The sequence below is a fragment of the Triturus cristatus genome, chromosome 6, assembly GCF_964204655.1.
Source record: "Triturus cristatus chromosome 6, aTriCri1.1, whole genome shotgun sequence".
In the NCBI taxonomy this organism is placed as follows: Eukaryota; Metazoa; Chordata; class Amphibia; order Caudata; family Salamandridae; genus Triturus; species Triturus cristatus.
Window position 1 is genome coordinate 1,563,450,477 of NC_140589.1, and position 20,836 is coordinate 1,563,471,312.

The 20,836-nt window shown below is 44.8% G+C and overlaps 2 protein-coding genes across 2 annotated transcripts in view; one reads left to right on the plus strand and one right to left on the minus strand.

Moving 5' to 3' along the window:
• Positions 1–1,210, minus strand: part of APLF (aprataxin and PNKP like factor) — a 702,995-nt gene extending 701,785 nt beyond the window's left edge. Inside the window, exon 1 of the mRNA XM_085612712.1 lies at positions 773–1,210. Coding sequence (XP_085468838.1) covers positions 773–865 — 93 coding nt within the window. The 5' untranslated portion in view covers positions 866–1,210. The remainder of the gene's footprint in view (positions 1–772) is intronic.
• Positions 1,211–1,517: 307 nt separating this feature from the next.
• FBXO48 (F-box protein 48) overlaps positions 1,518–20,836 on the plus strand; it is a 97,887-nt gene continuing 78,568 nt past the window's right edge. Inside the window, exons 1-2 of the mRNA XM_085612713.1 lie at positions 1,518–1,683; positions 13,668–13,715. The gene's annotated coding sequence lies outside the window, so the exon portion shown is untranslated. The remainder of the gene's footprint in view (positions 1,684–13,667; positions 13,716–20,836) is intronic.

Here is a 20,836-nt window from a genome sequence, read left to right on the forward strand (position 1 = left end):
AGTTACATACACCAGATTGGACAATGATTGGACTATGGTTACTATGGAGACTCACCCCCCTATGGTTCATGGGATATGTAGTCTGTGTTGTTTTTTCTTTAATATGTTCTTTAAAGGCTGCTAACTTAATAAAGTGAATAAAGTAATGCATATTCCACGCCTACTTGTCCTTATAGAACTGAAACAATCCGTATCGTTAACTAGGAAATTTCTCATTCTTCACAAATTGTTAAAAATCCATGATAAAAAAAAAATCCCACCACTGCATTTCATATTGTATGCAAATAATAGAACAAAATAATAAACCATGAATCCACAAGTCACATAGAAATCATGGATTCTTAGCAAAATTTCTTTACAAAATATATGTAGCCATGAATCAATGCAATCCTAAGAAAAGTGCAGAATACTGCAAAAGAAAAGTGAGGCAGTGCAAAGTCATCATGTACCAAAAAATGTACAGCGGCATGTATGGAAGTAATATCTAATAATCAGATATGTAACTTATCAAATATATAACACAAGTGGAAACCATTCACGGCGTATTCTGGTAGAAGCGAATCCTACCCTCAAAAGTATAAATATTGAACTTGTCTTGATGATTATCAACATCGCCCGAGTAGACGTAGCGCAAAATTACGAGCTGCAAAGTCTTTCTAACGGTTATACGCGTGTATATATAGTGGTTATTCGTAAGTTAATTGAGCACGATTATAGGGTGAAATACAATAGGTTTGTCACTACCTAGTTTGCATCAAAGTGCAGTACTTACACCCAGAAAAGGCCCTCTGCCTATCACCGTCTCCCCAGCGGGCAGAGAGATACGGCCACAGCCGTCTGCCGCCTCCAGCTCCAGGCCAGGCATCTGTCTACCGGAGGTCTCAGCTTTTTGGATCTACAAGATAGCAGTGCAAAGGTGTCCGTCAGCGCAGCTATCGCCTGCAGCGCGCGGCTTCCGCGTTTCGATTTGAAAGATTCCCATACCGACCGGAAACAAACCCTAGCGGCAAAGGTTCCGGGGCTGCTGCGCCAGGCGTGTGATCTCACCCCGGCATGAGGCAGGGTAATGCGACCGGCCTGCAGAAGGGGGCAGTGGCCGTGCTTAAACAGCGCGAGGAACACACGTGGGCCCTGCTTGGATAGGTACAAAAGTCTGAGAGCCCATCTATACTGCATGAACGTATTTATCCCACACACACTCCACTTTCCTATACTGACTGTGCAGCAGAGCTAGATAAGTAAACACCGCGTGGGTAAGTGAGGCGTGTTCAGTTAATCGCTCACGGACATGTTGCAGCAGTAAACAAGACACGCCTACATCCCCGCCCCCCAACTTCTTCACTGACAGCTGCCGCTCCCCTCACAGTGCAGCCATGGTGATCCTAGCAATGTTCTTTAAATACCCGTAGTTTTCCACCCATAGACATATGGGATTTGTAGTTCTTTTTGTGTGTTTCTAGCTAAGTACTTCAATGGAGGGGACTACAAATCCCGGCAGCTATTGTAACATTCTTAAAATGACTGTCGGAGACGTGTATTGTTCCGTCATAAACATATACAGTCAGTGATTCCGAAGCTTCAAGGTTTTAAACCAGTTCCTCTGCCGTTGAAATTTTGACCCTAACGACAGCATTCAGGGGTCGGTGCCGGAGCAGCACAGGTGACTGGCCTCCTCTTACAAAGGTGAGTTTTTTAAAAAGGAGACACAGAAACATTCGATCCATAGTGTGATGAAAAGAAGAATCCAAGCAATTGTAGCGTGAGCGATCAGCTAGCTTTAATTCTCGTGAAGCATAAAGTAGGGTGACCAGATTTTCAGAACGAAAAACCGGGACGGGCACAGACGGGCTGTGCAGCCCTGATTCACCTTGCATAATAAAGATCCTGAATCCGATTCAAAATTGTAGATTTATTCCATAAACCCAGCAGAAGCGAGGAGAACAGCCTGGACACTGCTCTTCCAGCGTTGGTCAGTCTGCAAGTGATCTCACTGGATTCCATAGTTACAGAATGTACTAGTTGGAACCCAATGAGATCACATTGCTACAAGAACATAAACACAACAATTCACACCTCATTACATGAAATTCTGCTGTGCTGCTTGAATGAGAGGAGGCAGCAAAGCAGGAACGTGGAAACAAATCAACTTCTGTCTTGAGAGGGCCGGTTGAAATGTGAGCCTGCACGACACTGTAATTAATGTACAGGTTCACCCGACCCTCCCTTAAAAACCGGGGCATATTTGTGTTTTAGAAGAAAGTGTCGGGACTCCCGGACAGTCCTTCAAAAACTGGGACTGCCAGGTCTATCCGGGACGAATGTTCACCCTAGCATTAAGGCACACGAGACATCTGCAAACTGCCATACTGTCGATCACCCTGCTGTTGAATGATCAACTGTGTTCCACTTCCACCAGAGCAACTCTTAGCGCTTTACATTGTTCTAGTTTTGGAGGCCACAGAGCGCTACCTGGTGATTCAAAATTCACTACAGAGGCTGTTAAACAAAACAATACATTTAAATAACGTGAAGCACATTAGGCTCCACAGTGAAGACCAAGAATGTTACGTTTTCAAACCATAAAGGTCTATTAAAGGTTAAAAATTACAGAAGGCAAAATCACCCAGTAGGACTTTTTTGCTAAAGTTCCCTAAACTTTTTGCTTTCCCCCTAGACCGTTTTCCTGACATAGAGTTTTAGATGCTTTGGGTACTTTGCCACTGCTAATCAGTGTCAAAGTACAAGGGTTCCCTGTGTAAACTGTAGTGATAATTGGTTGGCCATGATGGGTATGCTTGCCTTACTTGTAAAGTCCCTAGTGATGTGCACTATGTGTGCTAGGGCTAGTAATGCAAAGGCGCACAGAGAAGGGAACCTTCAGTGTAGGGCCTGCGTGCAGTGTGCTAAGTTAGCATGTTGTCCAACCACTTGTGAGATCTGACTTTCCCTTTTGCGTACACAAGGGGCACCCCTGTGGTAGGTCCTAGGTAACCCATGGGCAGGGTGCAGTGTAAGTAAAAGGCAGAACATGTACTGAGGTGTGTGCTGTGTAATGACAGTGAAAAACACTCCATTTCGTTTTTCGCTGCTGAAAGGCCATTCTGCCCATAGAATAGAATGGGGAAGGCTGGGTGTTGTGTTTGTTAGCCTAGTTTCCTGTCAGTTTAAAATGGAGAGGTGAAGTTTGGTACGTATGAACTCACAGTGTCATAACACATCTTTCTTTGAAAGTGGTTTTGTCACTGTGTGTTCAGAAGCCACTCTTTTAGAAAGTCGCTGAGTTTTGTGCTTTAAGCATTTCTGTGTGTCTCTGTTGAATGTGGATTGACCGTCTGGATCTGTGACGTGTGAGGAACTGGGAGAGGTCTTGACCCAGGGAGGGGTTGAGATAGCAGCAGGATGCCCTGTATCTGGAGAGTTTGGGGGAGAAGAAGCAGCCCGGGAGGTGAAAAGGCCTGGGCTGGTGCTATAAACCATCTACAGCTGAGTGATTAAGGATCCAGGCCCCCAGTATCAAAGGGAACAAGCATTTGCAATACAATAGGTCTCGCATTTACGCGAGTTTAAGCTATTGGCATTGTAAATGACACTGCCTTTTATTTAAGTTTTAAAAAAGAAAACAAAAATAAAAGGCATTGTTATTTGTAATGTGAATAGCTCAAACTTGCGTAAATGCGAGACCTATTGCATTGCAAATGCTTGTTCTGCAAATGTAGAGGGGAGTAAAATTACGTGGTGTCAAGTAGAGTGGAAATATGCAGAGTGAAATTATGATGTGTGGGGTAAACTTATGTGGCATGAAAGTATGTTGAGTGGCTTGGAACTGTGTGGCATGGAGCTGAATTGTGAGATGTGGAATTGATTGGCGTGGTGTGGCATAGACTGCAATTGTATGGAAATGAATTATGTTACCTGGAGTTAAATTATGTGGCATGGTGTGGAATTAAGGGATGTGGTGTGGAATTAGTTGGCATGGCGTGGAGTAGGATTATATGGTGTGGTGTGGAATTGTGTGGAGTGGAATTGTGTGGCATGGAATTGTGTGGCATGGAATTGTGTTGAGAGGAATGGAAGTATGTGTCATGGAATGGAGTGGAAATATGTGGCATGGAATTAAATTATGTGGTGGACTTGAATTATGTGCCGCTAAGTGGAATTATGTTATTGAGTGGATTCATTAATAGTGGTGTGGAATTATGTGGCATGGAATTACGTTCCATGGAGTGTAATTATGTGGTATGGCATGGAATTAATTGGTGTGGATTTGTGTGGTGTTGCCTAGAATTGTGGGGTGTTGAGGGAAATTGTGAGACATGGCATTGTGTGGCGTGGTATGCAATTGTGTGACATGGAGTGCAATTCTGCGGAGAGGAAGTATGGGGGTGGAGTGGAATTATGTGATGTGGTGTGGAAATATGGGGTGTGGTATGGAATTATGTGGCATGGAATTGTGTGCCATGGAATTATGTGGTGTGGATTTATGAGAAGTGGAGAGCACTTTATGTGGCATTAAATTATGTGGAGTGGAATTATTTTGCATTCACTGAGATAGACATGTTACTGTGTGGCGTGAACTACAATTATGTTACGTGGTGTGCAATTGTGTGGAGAGGAATTCAGTGCCGTGAAGTGGAATTATGTGACATGGTGTGAAATCAAGTGGTGCGGCATAGAATTAGGTGGCAAGGAGTGGAATTATGCTCCGTGGAGTAGAATTATGAGATGTGACATGGAATGGTCTGGCATGGAATTGTGTGGTGTGGAATTGTGTGGTGTGAAATTATGTTGGTTTGGGGAGATTAAACTTAGGTGGTACAGTGTGGTACAATGTGGAATTATGTGGTATGGATTGGAATTATGTCTCATGGAGTGGAATTATGTAGCATGATGTGGAGTCATGTGATGTTGCATGGAGTGAAATTATGTGGGATGGAGTTGAATTGTGTGGCATGGAATTGTGGGGTGTTGACTAGTGGAATTATGTGGTGTAGAGTAGAATTAGGTGGCGTGAAATTATATGGAGAAGAATTGTGTTGCATGGAATTGTTTGGCATGGTATTGTGCGGCATTGAGACGATTGGAATTATGCGACATGGAGTGGAATTATGTGGCTCGGATTGGAAATATGAGGGTGGAGTGCACTTAGGTGGCATGGAGTTGAATTGTGTGGTGCAGAATTGTGTTGCATAGAGTGTAATTGTGTTGACTGGAGTGGAATTGTGCAACGTGGAATTGTGTGGCGTGAAATGCAATTGTGTGATGTGGAGTGCAATTGGGTGACATGGAGTGTCACTGAGTGGAGTGGAAATCATATAGCATGGAGTGGAATTATGTGACATGGTAATGAATTGTGTGGTGTTGAGTGGAATTACGTGCCGTGGAATTATGTGGCATGGAGCCGAATTATGTTGATTTGAATTGTGTGGCATGGCATTACATGCCATGGATTGGATGTAAGTGGCACAGAATTATTTGGCATGGAATGGTGTGGTGTGAAATTGTATGGCGTGCAATTGTGTGCCATGGAGTGAAATTTTGAGACATGGAATTGTGAGGAGTGCCACTATGTGACATGGAGTGCAATTGTGTGGAGTGGGATTAAGTGATGTGGAGTGGAATTATGTGACGTGGTGTGGAATTATGTGGTGTGTCGCATGGCAAGGAATTGAGTTGAGTGGAAATATGATGAGCTGAATTATGTTGCACGAAAGGGAAGAGGCATTATGTGACACAGAGTAGAATTATGTTGTAGGGAGTGGAATTATGTGGCATAGTATGTGGCATGATGTGGAATTATATGTTGTGCACTGAAGTGGAATTATGTGGTATGGAGTAGAATTATGTGGCATGGAATTGTGTGAGTGGAAATTTGTGGCATGAGTGGAATTATGAGATGTGGAATTGTGTTGCATGGAACTGCGAGGCCTTGAGTGGTGTGGAATTATGTGGCATGGGGTGAAATGATGTGGTATGGAGTGGATTGAAAATAGGTGGAGTGGAATTATGTGACTTGGAGGGGTAATATATGGCATGAAATTATGTGGTGTGGAGTTGAATTACGTTGCGTGGAACTTGGTTGCGTGGGATTATGTGGCGTGGAGTCGAATTGTGAGACATGGAATTGTGCAGCATGGAGAGCAATTGTGTGGCATGAACGGCAGATGTGTAACTTGGAGTGAAATTGTGTGATGTGGAATGCCATTGTGTGGAGTGGAGTCATGTAGGGAGGAGTGGAATTATGTTACACTTTGTTGAATTATGTGGTGTTCTGTCAAATTATGTGGCATGATGTGGAGTGGCATTATGTGATGTGGAGTAGAATTATGTGACATAGAATTGTGTAGCATGGCGTGGAATTGTGTTGCATTGAGTGGTGTAAAATGATGTGGCATATAATAAAGCATAATTATGTATAGAGGATTTGGGCTCACTGATGGATTGTTATTCAGCTGCTCACTGCATACATCTATTGTAATCAATTGCTCTTAAATGCACATCGGAGGTCAGCGAAATTAATTTAAACCGCCTTCATTTTCTTAAGTCATGGAAACAGCTGTATTTGTGTTCATATTTTTAAAAAATGTCTGTAATTCATTTCAAACAAACGACGTTTTCGGACAAACTCACACACGCTGGCGACTGTTTTTTCAGGAACATATATTTCCCGAGAGATATTTACCCACGCGTGTAAAAGCGTGAAAGTGAGGGTTTCAGAATATTGCTGGTACGGATTACTCGAAACATGCATTTCAAACTCAAACTACAGCAGCAATTTGTCAGAATTACTCTCTTCGCCGTTCCTCCAGACAAGATGCGTCATCGTGATCTTACGTCTCAATGTGCATGGGGCAGTTCTCTGGTTCACACGCCACCAGTTTATCAACTGAAGCAGCAACCAGTGCCTGTGCGCTTATCCCCAATGCCATTTCAGGAACAAGGCACTTGCGGGATCCGTAGATGTGCTTAATGAAAGAAACGCTAACAAGCAAACATTGGCATAGGTACTAAAGATAGCTCCAACCCCCCCCCCCCACCTAGTTTAAAATAGCCCCCCCTTAAAGTGTGTATGTAATAGCGCCCCTGACAGCAGATGCAGTGTTTCAAACTTTGATTGGAGAGCTCTGGGGCCAGCATGCATTGGCACGGTGTGATGGTCACTCGTAAAGAAGAACCCACGCGTGCCGGCAGGAACGCCAGTGTAATTAGTGTTGTCAGAGGGAGAACACGTGGAAAGTATGCGGCCAGGAAAGTGTGAGAATGAGCCGGTTAAAGCAGGGCGAGAGGCAGAGAGGAGTAGGTGTTTTTAGCGAGATGGAGAGGGAGGGAACACGGAGAGCTGTGAATGCAAAGAAAGATGTAGCGGTAAGAAAAGGAAGGGTGTAAAAGAGGAAGGTATTTCACGGGTTGCTGATAGCAGGGAGAACGGATAAAGGCAGAGGAGGAGTGAAAGAGGTGAAGCTGGCGAAAGATGAGGAGGGAGCGGGGTGTATGCTCAGAGCTTTGTCATAATGTGTGCTATTAAACGCTGCAGGGTGGCACGACTTGATGGGCAGTGCTCACGAGAACACACCGACACCCAAACACATGGCATGTGACTCGTGTCGGTTTGTACAGATTTCTATCTGATTTTCGTAGTGTTTAGCATTATTGGGGCCCCATAGGTCATTTAAGAGCCTGCTGCTTGTTTCCTCTGACAGACGGTCACTTGAGAGCAATGTATCGGAGTTCGGAGCTGATCAATAACGTGTCCACAGGACCCGATGTGTTCTCGGCTCAGAGGGGAAACAGCAATTAAGGAGGATGTCTCTGTCTCCCTTCACGCCCAGGGAGGAGGGAGATGCGAGCAGAGCATCAAAGGGCTGGGTGAGAAGGGAGGGGGGAATGCAAGGGTCAAATCGGCGAAAGTGAAAGTAATCGAGCAGAGCATCAAAGGACTGGGTGAGAAGGGAGGGGGGAATGCAATTAGCAGAGGAGCAGCTGTGCACGTGCATGTGATCTCGTGCACTCAAGGTTTAGGCCAGCCAAAAGACTGTGGGTAGCACTTTGAAAATCCCACATATAAAATGTCTCTTCGAGCCTTTGGCTCGCGAGACCTAAAAAGGTGACACTGGGAGGTAGACACCCAGAACTGATTTAGGGAGGGGTCAGGGACCCCTTAGCACATACGAACTTCAAAGACATGAAGGGGTATAACTAAGAGAACTGAAATCCCTAGAATTTGGTGTCGTTTTGAATGGCGAGATGGACTGGTCGAGTGCTGCAGAGACTCTGACCTGTGCCATGGTCAAGAAGAACCTCTGCCAAGGAAGAAGTTGCTGAAGAGACTGCTGGATAGGACTGACCCTTGCTTCGTGATCTGGGGCTGGTGTTGTGTCTTTCTTTTATTATTATTATTCTCATTTGCATGTAGGTATTCCACAGACTACATCATTGATGACACATGGAATTCCCAGGTGTCATCAATGATCAGTTGGAGACTTCGAGCTGAGAGCATCTGTTCCTGTTTGTATGCTGTGTTGGCCTTTTATCTTGATTACTCAATAAATTCATACTCAACTACAACGTTCCTGACGATCATTTACTTAACAAAATTGGCGACGATTTGAGGAGAATATCTACGCTCTCACCCACGTCGAGTCAACACGGAATCGACAGAAAATGAATTCACGCAAGTAAATCCATTACAAAATCGTAAAGAAATCTGAGAAACCAAGGAATGTGAGTACAAGATTTTTTTTTTCTTTTTGGGCCAACACAGCGAGCTAATTTAAATACCAGGAGTTGTGTTATTAGGCTGTATTATTTGAAACAGCCGAACATTCTTTCAACTTACCTGGTTATCCGCATGAGCTTGAACGCGGTAGCTGCTCAGTGTTCCATACGCGAGACGTCTTCATTACAGTGATGACGTAAACACGCATCCTACGCGAACCTTCAACTCGCGCTTTTGCGTGACGACGCTGTACGTGCCGCCATATTGGATTGGATCGGATTAATTATCAGGCGCATTTGTAGGAACAGCAGCATACGGAAGGTACTGTTCAACATAGTTTTTTTTGTATTTTTATTCTTGTTCTTCAAAACGCTTGCTTGTCGTTCACGGTGACAGGCACACCTGTGAGTCAAGAATATTTATTCTTCAGCCTATCTTCGCGTAGACATTGTCAAACATAAATCTTTATTCTTGTTCTTCAAAATGTTTTGCTTGTCATTTACGGTGACAGGCACACCTGTGGGTCAAGAATAATTATTCATCAGCATATCTTCGGTGACAAGCACACCGTACACGTTATTACTGGTTAATTTATTCATTTAATTAGCCTGTCGTCACGGTGATAGGCACACCATCTATAATATTGCTACAAATGTTATAAAGGGTTACACGCACATAAGCCTTCTATTTATGTAACAGTCATAAACATTTCTTTGCGTAATTCTAGTATTCTTTAGTGAAAGACTATAGTCTAATAAGCCATATTAACTTTATATTTAATCTGCACAATGTGTGCCGCGCAGACATTTTCTTTAACTCCTCCACAAGCCTTCCTGTCTTCTAAAGGAGATCCTCCAATTAAATGGAAAGAGTGGAAAGAGTATTTTTTAAATTATATAGACGCACTTGAAGATGGTGAAGATGAATTGACACAAACAAGGAAGAAAACGATTTTACTTCACTCTCTTGGTCCTCAAGGTTTCATAGTATACAACTCGATGAAAACACACGCTCCAGATGATTTGAATGTATTCACTCATGCCTTAGAAGACCTTGATATTTATTATTCTACTTCAGTGTGCATAGCCATTGACAGGCACAAATTGTTTGGAAGGAAACAAGAAAAACAAGAATCTGTTGAGGATTTTGTGTCAGATTTAAAGAAATTGGCTTTGATATGTAGATTTGGCCTACTTGAAGAAGAACTGATTCGTGACCAAATCATAATGTTTGTGAACAATGAACACGTTCAAGAACGTCTTTGGGTACATGGTGAGTCAGCATTAGCAGATGTAGTTGCTTTAGTCAAAAAGGCAGAAATTACAAACAAATGTGCCAAAGCCATTTCAGAACTTCCTAAATAGAATGAAAAATCTACAGTGAACAAAATCTCATCTAAAACAAAAGGAAAATTCCAGAGATCAGCTTCCTCCACTAAAGAAACTGATAACAGTCAAACAAAATCTACGGTTTTAAGATGTTATAGGTGTGGAAGCAAAAATCATTTAGTCAATTTCAAAAATTGTCCGGCTAGGAAACAGCAGTGTTTACAATGTGGAGTTATTGGTCATTTTACGAAGGCATGCCGACGCAACATGAACAAAAAGAAAAAGGTTAATTTATTGAAGGAGGATTACAATGGGTCTTCATCCTCATCTTCTTGTGATGACGCACCTAATAAGAATGTTGACTGTGTATTAGGAGTGTCTGATAGTGTCAACTCGTTAAGCATTGATTGTAAATCTAAACCTGTATGTAAAATGTCTATTGGTGGGGTAGCAACACTCATTGTAGCAGATTCTGGATCTCCATATACAATTATTGACAAAATACAGTGGAAAAAGGATTTTGTCCCTAATATAGGACCCACTTTAGCTCCTCCACACATTTCTTCTGAAAGTTTCACTGGAGAAAAAATTGATTTAGTGGGTTTTAGGGAACTCATTGTTGAATTCAAAGGGAGGTCTTCGGTGGGGAAACTTTATGTAGCATTAGAGGGTCCTCCTGTACTAGGATGGATTGATCAGAGGAATCTCAATATTATTTTGAACCCCAATGGAGTGGAACAAGTCATGATTTTATACCACAGTACAAACTATCAACTTGATCTTAAAGATAAATTTCCAGAAGTTTTCAATGATAAAGTAGGTCAGTTAAATGGATATGTCCATAAAATTGTACTGAAGGAAAATGCACAACCTACGGTACAAAAATCTAGACACATCCCTTGGGCTGCTCGTGAAGAGGTAGATAGGGAGTTAAAACGTCTTTTGGATGATTAGATAATTGAAGAGGTAGAAGCTTCAAATTGGGTTGCACCATTGGTCGTTGCTCGCAAGGCTAATGGCAAAGTCCGCCTATGCATTGACTTGAGGTCTTTGAACAAAAATATAGTAGTGGAGAGGTTCCCGTTGCCCAAAATTAATGAGTTAATAGCACTTACCAAAGGCATGCAATGGTTTTCAGTTACTGACTTAACGTCAGCGTATCATCAAATTCCATTGCATGATGATAGTAAAAATTTGACAACATTCATGACCCCTCACGGTTGCTATCGGTTTTTACGCATGCCGTTTGGCCTTGCGTCAGCGGCTGCGGTGTTTCAGAAACTTATGTTTAAATTATTCCATGATTTACCAGGCATTCTTTTCTTTCAGGATGACATCCTTATAATGGGTGAGAACAAGTCCATACATGATGAAAGAATTCATTCTGTCCTTAGGATTCTAAAAGAGAGAGGTCTTACAGCTGAATTGTCTAAATGTAAATTTGGTGTTGATTCCTTAGATTATTTAGGCCATGAAATCTCTGCAAAGGGCATTAAGCCTAAATCTAAATTAATGAATGCCATTAGAGATGCTCCTCCTCCAACTAACAAGGATGAAGTAAGATCTTTTTTAGGGCTCATAGAAATTTACAGTAAGTTTGTAAAGAAATTCTCAGAAAATACTTTTAATTTGCGCCAACTGTTAAAGGGTAAATCTGTTTTTGAATGGTCTCATACAGTGCAACATGATTTTACAGTTCTTAAAAATGAGTTGTGTAATGCAAAAGAACTAGTAGGTTTTGATCCCCTTCTACCTTGTATTGCTACTACTGACGCGAGTCAAAAAGGACTTGGTGCGGTTCTTTCGCAAAAAGAGGGGGATGGTAAAGAAGTAGCGATAGCATATGCATCTAGAGCCTTGTTACCGGCTGAAGAGAGATATTCAGTCATTGAAAGGGAGGCGTTGGCTGTAGTATGGGCACTTGAACATTTTAGAAGTTTTATTTGGGGTTACCATGTAGAAGTTAGGTGTGATCACAAACCTCTGGTGAAAGTACTTTCATCTGATGGACTTTTGGCTGCTACGCCCAGAATAGCGAGAATGTCTGTTCGCCTTTTAGATTACATGTACTCAGTAAATTATATTCCAGGAGTAAAAAATCAAGTAGCTGATTGCTTAAGCAGACTGCCCTTGCCATTGGAAGTCTCTATCGAGAATCTAAATGACTTTCAAGTAGCTGGTATAGACTTAAAAAAGGAAAATGTGATCCTGAGTCCGCAAGAATGGGAAGAGTGTATGAGTAAGGATGAACTTCTTAGCAAGGTGAAAAATTGTGTTGTAAATGGATGGCCTGTTAAAAAATTGCTTATTGAGGAACTGAAACAGTTTTGGGAGATAAGGGATAAACTATCTCTTAAGGATTGTAACATTTTAAGAGGTGAAAGAATTATTCCTCCAAGAAATTTGAGGTCTAAAGTCATTCAACTTTGTCATGAGGGGCATCTTGGTATTGTTAAAACAAAAAAAATGTATCAGAGAATTGTATTGGTGGCAAGGGGTAGATGCTGAGGTGGAGAGAATTGTAAGGAATTGTCCTTTGTGTAATAACTCTGACAAATCTCTAAGAACGCACTGCCCTCCTTTGTGTCCTGTTGAATGTCCAGAGATGCCTTGGTAAATACTAGGAATAGATATTACTGGGCCCATTACAAAAGATGATTCCACTAGGTACATTTTAGTTGCAGTAGACTACTTTTCAAAGTGGCCAGAAATTAAAGTTGTCGAGAAAGCTGATACATTCTCAGTACTTGAATTCTTAGATGATTTATTTCAGAGAGAAGGACTTCCCAAAGTTATTATAACAGATAATGGGGTCCAATTTAAAAGTCACATCTTAGAGGATTTCTTAAAACGTAATGGCATAACTCATAGGGTCACGTCGATTTATCATCCTAGTGGTAATGGTGAAGTAGAAAGGTTTAACCGTGTGATTAAAGATTCAATTCAATTAGCAAATCTTAAGAACCAGGACTGGGTAGTAGGAATAAAGAAAATGGTCTGGATGTATCGTATAACGCCGACTGTCACTGGTTATAGTCCTTTTACCATCATGAAGGGACGCGTTCCTTTCACTAAAGATAACCAATGTTGGATGAAACTTTCCCGGTTATTAGAATGGTCACCTGAGCATGTTAAGGGAAATGTTAAACAGCATCAGAAGAAATACAAGAGTTATTATGACAGCAAAAATAATACTAAACTAATTAATTTTGAAGTAGGTGATCAGGTACGAGTTAGATTACCTTTCAAAGTGAGGAAGGGGCAAAGTAAATTTTCAAAGCCTTTCTCTATAGTTAAAATTCTTAAAAATTCTGTACAATTATCAGATGGTAAGTTTTGGCATGATGGCAGAATTGTAAAGTGTAATAGTAAACTCAATGAGTGGAGTGAAGAAGGAACTAGCCGTATAACGAGCTTTCACTGGCTAGATGAGGAGAATGTAGGGGTTGAATGTAGCTCGAAGTCTGTACATGACGAAATGAGTTTACTTGGTACTGATATGTTCAATGTTACAAATCAATTAGATGGTCCATCTGTTTCTTCACAAATTGAGAATGACGATTTTATTGATGATGCACATTCTGAATGTATTTCTGATGATGTTACTCTTGATTCTGGTCCTTCAGAGTCAACCGGACAGGAGAAATCTTCTGTTTCTGAATCTCAACCTCAAGGTAAGGATGTTCTTGTCAATAGTTTTGGTAGAGTGGTTAAACCACCGGAATATCTCAAGGATTTAGTCATTAATTAGTCAATTCATTAATTGCTATTGTATGTGCATACGTGCAATTTTATTGTTGTTGAGAATTAGTCACTGTTAGAGGGGAGATGCGTTGTTATTTAATTTCAGATGTTAATTATTCATTATTTTAAGTTAAAGGGAGAAGATGTGTTGTGTCTTTCTTTTATTATTATTATTCTCATTTGCATGTAGTTATTCCACAGACTACATCATTGATGACACATGGAATTCCCAGGTGTCATCAATGATCAGTTGGAGACTTCGAGCTGAGAGCAGCTGTTCCTGTTTGTATGCTGTGTTGGCCTTTTTTCTTGATTACTCAAAAAATTCATACTCAACTACAACGTTCCTGACGATCATTTACTTAACAGCTGGCCTGCAGTTCGTAGCTTTTACCAAGGAAGAGACTGAAGGGACATTGCAGAGGGTGGTGTCCCACCTTCTTGAACAGGACTGTGCTTTGTGCTGTGTCCTGAACCCCAAGGGCCCGTGGTGAGCTGGCTCCCTGTTTGGAAATACAGGAACATAAAAGTTCGTGGGCACGCAGGAGTAAGCTACGTCTCGGACGTGCTGGGTGCGTGTCGTGGTGCTGGCCAAGGCGTTGGTGAGGAGCGCCTGGTCGTGGTGTGCACGGGGAGACGAAGTGAGACTTGGACGTGCGGAGTGCGTGTCGTGGTGCAGCCAGGGCGTTGGTGAAGAGCGCCTGGGCATCGTGTGCACCAAAAGAAGAAATGAGACTCAGACGCGCAGGGTGCGTGTCGTGGTGCAGCCAGGGCATTGGTGAAGAGCGCCTGGACATCATGTGCACCGGGAGAAGAGTTGAGACTCGGACGCGCGGAGTGCGTGTCGTGGTGCAGCCCGGGTGTTGGTGAAGAGTGCCTGGACATCGTGAGCACCGGGAGAAGAGGAGAGACTCGGACACGCAGGGTGAGTGTCGAGGTGCAAGCAGGGCGTTTGTGAAGTGCACCGGGTTGTCGTGAGCACCAGAGAAGAGGCGAGTCTCGGACGTGTGGTGTGCGTGTCGAAGTGCAACCCGAGGCGCTGGTGAGGAGTGCCTGGGTAGGGTTTGCACCGAATTTGAAGTAAAGTCTCCACAGTGCTGAGGGCAGATCTCGGTGTGGACTGAGACCGCCGGAAGGAGGGCCAAGTCATTTGGCCCTCGGAGTAAACCAGCAGCGGCCCGGACCAGCAGTACCGGAAGAGCTGAGCCGCCGGCCCAAGTCCGCCGGAACCCGTGACGGAGTTCTGGATCAAGGCCCAAGTCGCTGACGGCGGAGAGGAGAGTGTGATCGCGCCCCCCACCCCCCCAGGTAACGTGGATCAACACCTGGGGTGGGGTGCGGGCCCGGAAGGGACACTCTCTCGGCCTCCCGCTTCTGTCAGCTGCGCGAGCCGTTGCTTCGGCTTGGATCCCGGCCCGTGCTCACCCAAGCAGGGGCAGTACTGGGGCCAAAGTGGGAAGCAGCACTTTTGTGTCATCATTTGATCCATAGAGGGGGCGGAGCACCTAAAACTGTCATATTACACTTTCCGTTATTGCTGCTAACGAACTATTGAACTGTCGTATGACGCCTCACCTCATTTGTGCCTGACTGTGAGAAGTTGGCCTGGCATATGCTGGTCACTAGTTATAGTGGCCACCTTGCACCAGTCCAATTCGACTCTTATGGTAGATAGGTTTAAGACAACCTTTTAAAGAAAGCTATCCAAGTGGTAGCTGTGGAGAGCAGCCTTCAGGCTAAGTCTCTGAGGAATGTAAAGCAGCTTGTTTTACCTTATAATCTCTTGAATTACCAAATGAAAAGGACACCACACAGGTATATATATCAAATATATATGTATTTATTCTTAGATACACTCTACTAATCTCTTTATGAGATTAGAACCCAGATACACATTTATGTGTCAACACTTCTCAATAAATTAAGCACAAATATGGCTGGAGCCCTAGGGGCGTACCAGACCATATACTAAGAAAATGGTTTAACAAACTCGACTTGCAAAATGAAAAGGCCTAGGGCCTTGGGAATCGCTGGGGCTTCACTTCTGCAGTGTTAGCAGGTAAGTAATCAGCCCACGGGAGACGCGTGCAGTGTCTAAACACAGCCGCGGGTTTCCTATTGGTTTCAAAGGCGTAAGTCGCGGTTTGTATTTTAAAGTTTTAGGGCACTTCGGAGAAGTCAACAAGCAAGCCACTTACAGGGTAAGTATTTCGAGGGCCAACACACACTTGGGCACCGGAGTGCATGAGTTACCTCACCCAGGGAAGCCGGGTGCATAGGTGTCTTTTGGTGTCGGGTCCCGATGCAGTTTTCAATGGAGATCACTGAAGACTTGCTGCTTGTGACGACTGGAGAGGTGTCCGCTGGAATCCGAAGGTGGATTGAAGTTGTAGAAGACCTGAAAATTGAGGGGACAGTGTTCAAGGTCACTTGCCAGTGACCGGTGGCCAGCAAGATGGATGACCACCGATGTCGCGTCGATTCAGGCTGTTGATGGAGTTTTGTCTCTTTGCTCACGAGGTCCAGGGGTGATCGACGATGACCAGCAGCTGGATTCGGAGGGTCCCACGATGTCTGCAGCTGATGACGGTGTCGGCAACCGGATTGGAGCCAACAAACCTTGGCAACTGCAAGTCTCGTGTGGAATGAAGATTGACGATGATACAGACCAGCAAGGTCTGATGGACTTACCCAGCGAGGGTAAGTGAGGGCAGGCCTGGAGCAACCAGGAGAGCCCTGGAAGTCGATGAGAAAGTCTTCGGGTGAGTCACTAGCCAATGGGCAAGCAACCGCGAAGACGCCTTTGCAGGAAAAGTTCCACAGGAGCCCACGGTCACTCGGGACGGGGTAGGCCGCTGATTTTCAGTACCAGACCTGCTAGGGACTTGGACTACAGATGGTCCAAAGCACAACTTCGTAGAACGTTGTTTAGGGTTTGCACTCGAAATCAGTGCCCGGTTCCCTGGTATTGCTGTTCCTCGTCACTCGTGGGGTCCAGATGCCACAGCTTCGCTTGGGACTCAAAATGGCCGTCGAGAGGTCAGAAAATCCGCTTCAGGGGACGCAGGGACTTCGGACTCCGGTGGGAGCGGTGAAGTTTGCAACCGTTGATCAAAGTTACTGGTGCCTGCCAAGCAGGGGAGTCACTCCTTGACTCCAAGGGAGATTCTTCAGTCTTCCAGAGATAGTGGAACGTCGAAGGGCCAGGATTCTTCTTTGTAGAGCGTCGTCCAGGGTAATCTGAATTGCATTGGCAATGCTTGGTATCTTATAGTGAAGATAGGGGAGGAACTAGCTCTATGACCACTCCTCTAGGAGGGTCAGAGTAGTGGGTGGTTACACCCACTTCCCTTTGTCCAGTTTCGCGCCAGAGCAGGGGCAGGTAGCCCCTGAACCGGTTTAAGCTGGCATATGCACTGAGGAGCCTACTGCTCCCCCAGTGCAGGACTTCAAAGCACTCTAAGAGTGCACCCACCCAGCTCCAATACACTAAATCCTGTCTGGGAGGTGGTGACACCTCCCTGTGACAGGATACCCTTTGTTGGGCTTCCTCCACTGCGAGGTTTGGTCAGCAGCAGGAGGGCAGCCCAGTGTCTGTGCTGGTGGCATCCATTTTGTGATGCCAGTGCTCTAGAAGATTTCTACCGTTTAGCACAGTGGGTACATGTCGTCCCCTCTAGAAGGGTGGGATCATACTCCCACACCAGTTACTGGTGTGGGGGTATGATTCCAAGTTGTTTGACACCAAACACGACATGTTTTGATGCAGTCATTCCAAAGTTAGCATTTACCGCGAGGTTATAATGCACTTAAGAGTATATGGTTTAACCGCATCCACAAACAGCAGCAGAGAATAGACTCTGCCAGCTGCAGAGGGGTCCTGCTCATGCAGAAGCACCCCCTCACAAAGTAAACCAAGCACCCTGCCCTCAGGATTGTTAGGGCCTGCAAGAGGGGTGACTGATAGGTTTATATGTGTGTGTATGGTGAGATATAGGAACCTATACCTCAGTGAGGAGTGCTAACACTACCTCACACAGGCTGCAGTAGCAGGCCTGTGGTGTCAGATTGTGAATGCTTCCCAGGGGTGGCCTAATACATGCTGCAGCCCCTGGTAGGCCTGTGAAGTACCAATGCCCTAGGTACCTAAGGTACCATATACTAGGGGCTCATAAGGTACCACAGTATCCAATCACTAGTGCATCTAATATGCACACCAAGTTGTTTAGAGAGATCAGTGAGACTGGGGCCCTGATTAGCAGGGGCCCAGCCAGACTATAGTCAGAAACCAGTGTTTACATCAGACAAAAAGTGGGGGCAACATAAGTGCAGATCCTACTCTCCTACACAACCCCCCCCCCCCAAACGCAGGGACACTAAACTAACCTTGACCAGTTGAGTCTTCATGTTCTAAGTGGAAATACCTCGAGAGTCCATCTGCATTGGCATGTTGGGTCCCAGGTCTATATTCCACTGTATAGTCCATCCCCTGTAGGGAAATGGACCACCTGAGCAGTTTAGGATTTTCACCTTTCATCTGTTTGAGCCATAGGAGGGGCTTATGGTCAGTCTGAACTATGAAGTGAGTGCCAAACAACTATGGCCTCAGCTTCTTCAGGGCCCACACCACAGCAAAGGCCTCCCTCTCAATAGCTGACCAACGTTTCTCTCTAGGGGTCAGCCTTCTGCTTATGAAAGCTACTGGCTGGTCTTGACCTTCATCATTAAGTTGAGACAGTACAGCTCCCACACCCAGCTCTGAAGCATCTGTTTGAACAATGAACTTCTTTTTGTAATCTGGACTCTGTAAGATGGGGGCAGTGCACATTGCCTGCTTGAGGTCATCAAATGCTCCATATCCCTTAACAAACCTCCTGTAATACCCAGTCAGGCCCAAGAAGGCTCTCACCTGTGTCTGGGTGGTTGGAACTACCCATTCCATTATGGTCTGGATCTTGCTCAGCAATGGTTGAACCTGGCCTCCACCTACAAGGTGGCCCAGGTACACAACCTTACTCTGCCCTATCTGGCACTTAGTGGCCTTGATAGTGAGGCCTGTTTTCTGCAGGGCCTCCAGTACATTCCTGAGGTGGACCAGGTGATCCTGCCAGGTGGAACTAAAGACAGCAATATCATCAAGATAAGCCGAGCAATAGGTTTCCATTCCAGTCAGAACTTTATTCACCAACCTCTGAAATGTGGCAGGTGCATTCTTCAAACCAAAGGGCATTACCACAAAGTGATAGTGCCCACCAGGGGTCGAAAATGCTGTTTTAGCCTTGGCATCATCAGCTAACTTGATTGGCCAATAGCCTGCTGTAAGGTCAAATGTACTGAGATACTTGGCTGAGGCCAAAGTGTCTATTAGTTCATCTGCCCTTGGTATTGGGTAGTCCTGGTCACTGCATTGAGGCCCCTGTAGTCAACACAAAACCTCATCTCTTTCTTACCACCCTGGGTGTGAGGTTTTGGGACAAGGACTACCGGGCTAGCCCAAGGGCTATCTGAGGGCTCAATAACACCTAGCTCCAACATTTTCTGGACTTCAGTCCTGATACAATCCCTGACATGGTCAGGTTGCCTGTAGATTTTACTCTTTACAGGCAGACTGTCTCCAGTGTCCACCTCATGGGTGCACCAGGAAGTCTGACTTGGGATCAGACTAAACATATGTCTAAACTGCTGTAGCACTTGTCTACATTCAGTTTGTTGATGTTCAGCGAGGCTGCTTGCCAAAGCAACACCATCAACTGATCCATCATCAGGGTTCTGTGAGAGCAGGTCAGGGAGAGGGTCGCTCTCCTCCTCCTGGTCCTCATCAGTTGCCATGAGCAAGCTCATGTCAGCCCTGTCCACATATGCCTTAAGTTTGTTGACATGGAGCACCCTAAGGGGGCTCCTGGGAGTGCCAAGATCTACCAAGTAGGTGACCTCTCCCTTCTTTTCAACAATTGTATGGGGGCCACTCCATTTGTCCTGGAGAGCTGCTGGGGCCACAGGCTCCAACACCCACACTTTCTGGCCTGGCTGGTAAACAGTCAGGACAGCCTTTTGGTCATGCCAAGCTTTTTGGAACTCTTGGCTTGCCTCAGGGTTTTTATTGGCCTTCTTCATATACTCTGCCATCCTGGAGCGGAGACCAAGTTCATAGTCCATCACATCCTGTTTGGGAGGTTTGAGATGTAACTCCCATCCCTCCTTCACCAAACATAATGGTCCTCTAACAGGGTGCCCAAACAGAAGTTCACAAGGGCTGTAGCCAACCCCCTTCTGTGGAACCTCCCTGTATGCAAACAGAAGGCAGGGAAGTAAAAGGTCCCATTTTCGCCTAAGCTTTTCTGGGAGTCCTTTAATCATTCCCTTTAGGGTTTTGTTGAATCTCTCAACTAACCCATTGCATTGTGGGTGATAGGGAGTAGTGAATTTGTAGTTTACACCAAACTCCTTCCACATTGCAGTTAGATATACTGACATAAAGTTAGAACCTCTGTCAGAGATGACCTCCTTAGGGAAACCCACTCTGGAGAAAACTCCAATGAGGGCTCTTGCTACCACAGGAGCTGTGGTAGTCCTTAGGGGTATAGCTTCTGGATATCTGGTGGCATGATCCCCTACCACCAGTATAAATCTGTGCCCAGATGCAGTTGGTGGGTCAAGGGGACCAACAATGTCAATCCCTACCCTTTCAAAGGGAACCCCCACCACAGGTAGTGGTATCAAGGGGGCCTTTGTGGTGCCACCTGTCTTGCCACTGGCTTGACAAGTGACACAGGAGCGACAAAACTCCTTGGTGTCCTCAGACATGTGTGGCCAATGAAAATGTGGTACAAGCCTGTCCCAGGTCTTGTTTTGGCCCAAGTGTCCTGCCAATGGGATGTTATGTGCTAGGGTCAAGAGGAACCCCCTAAACTTCTGAGGAATTACCAACCTCCTGGTGGCTCCAGGGGTAGGATCTCTAGCCTCAGAATATAGGAGCCCCTCATCCCAATAAACCTTATGGGACCCACTAGCACTCCCAGCAGCCTCAGCAGCAGCCAGCTGTCTGAGGGGT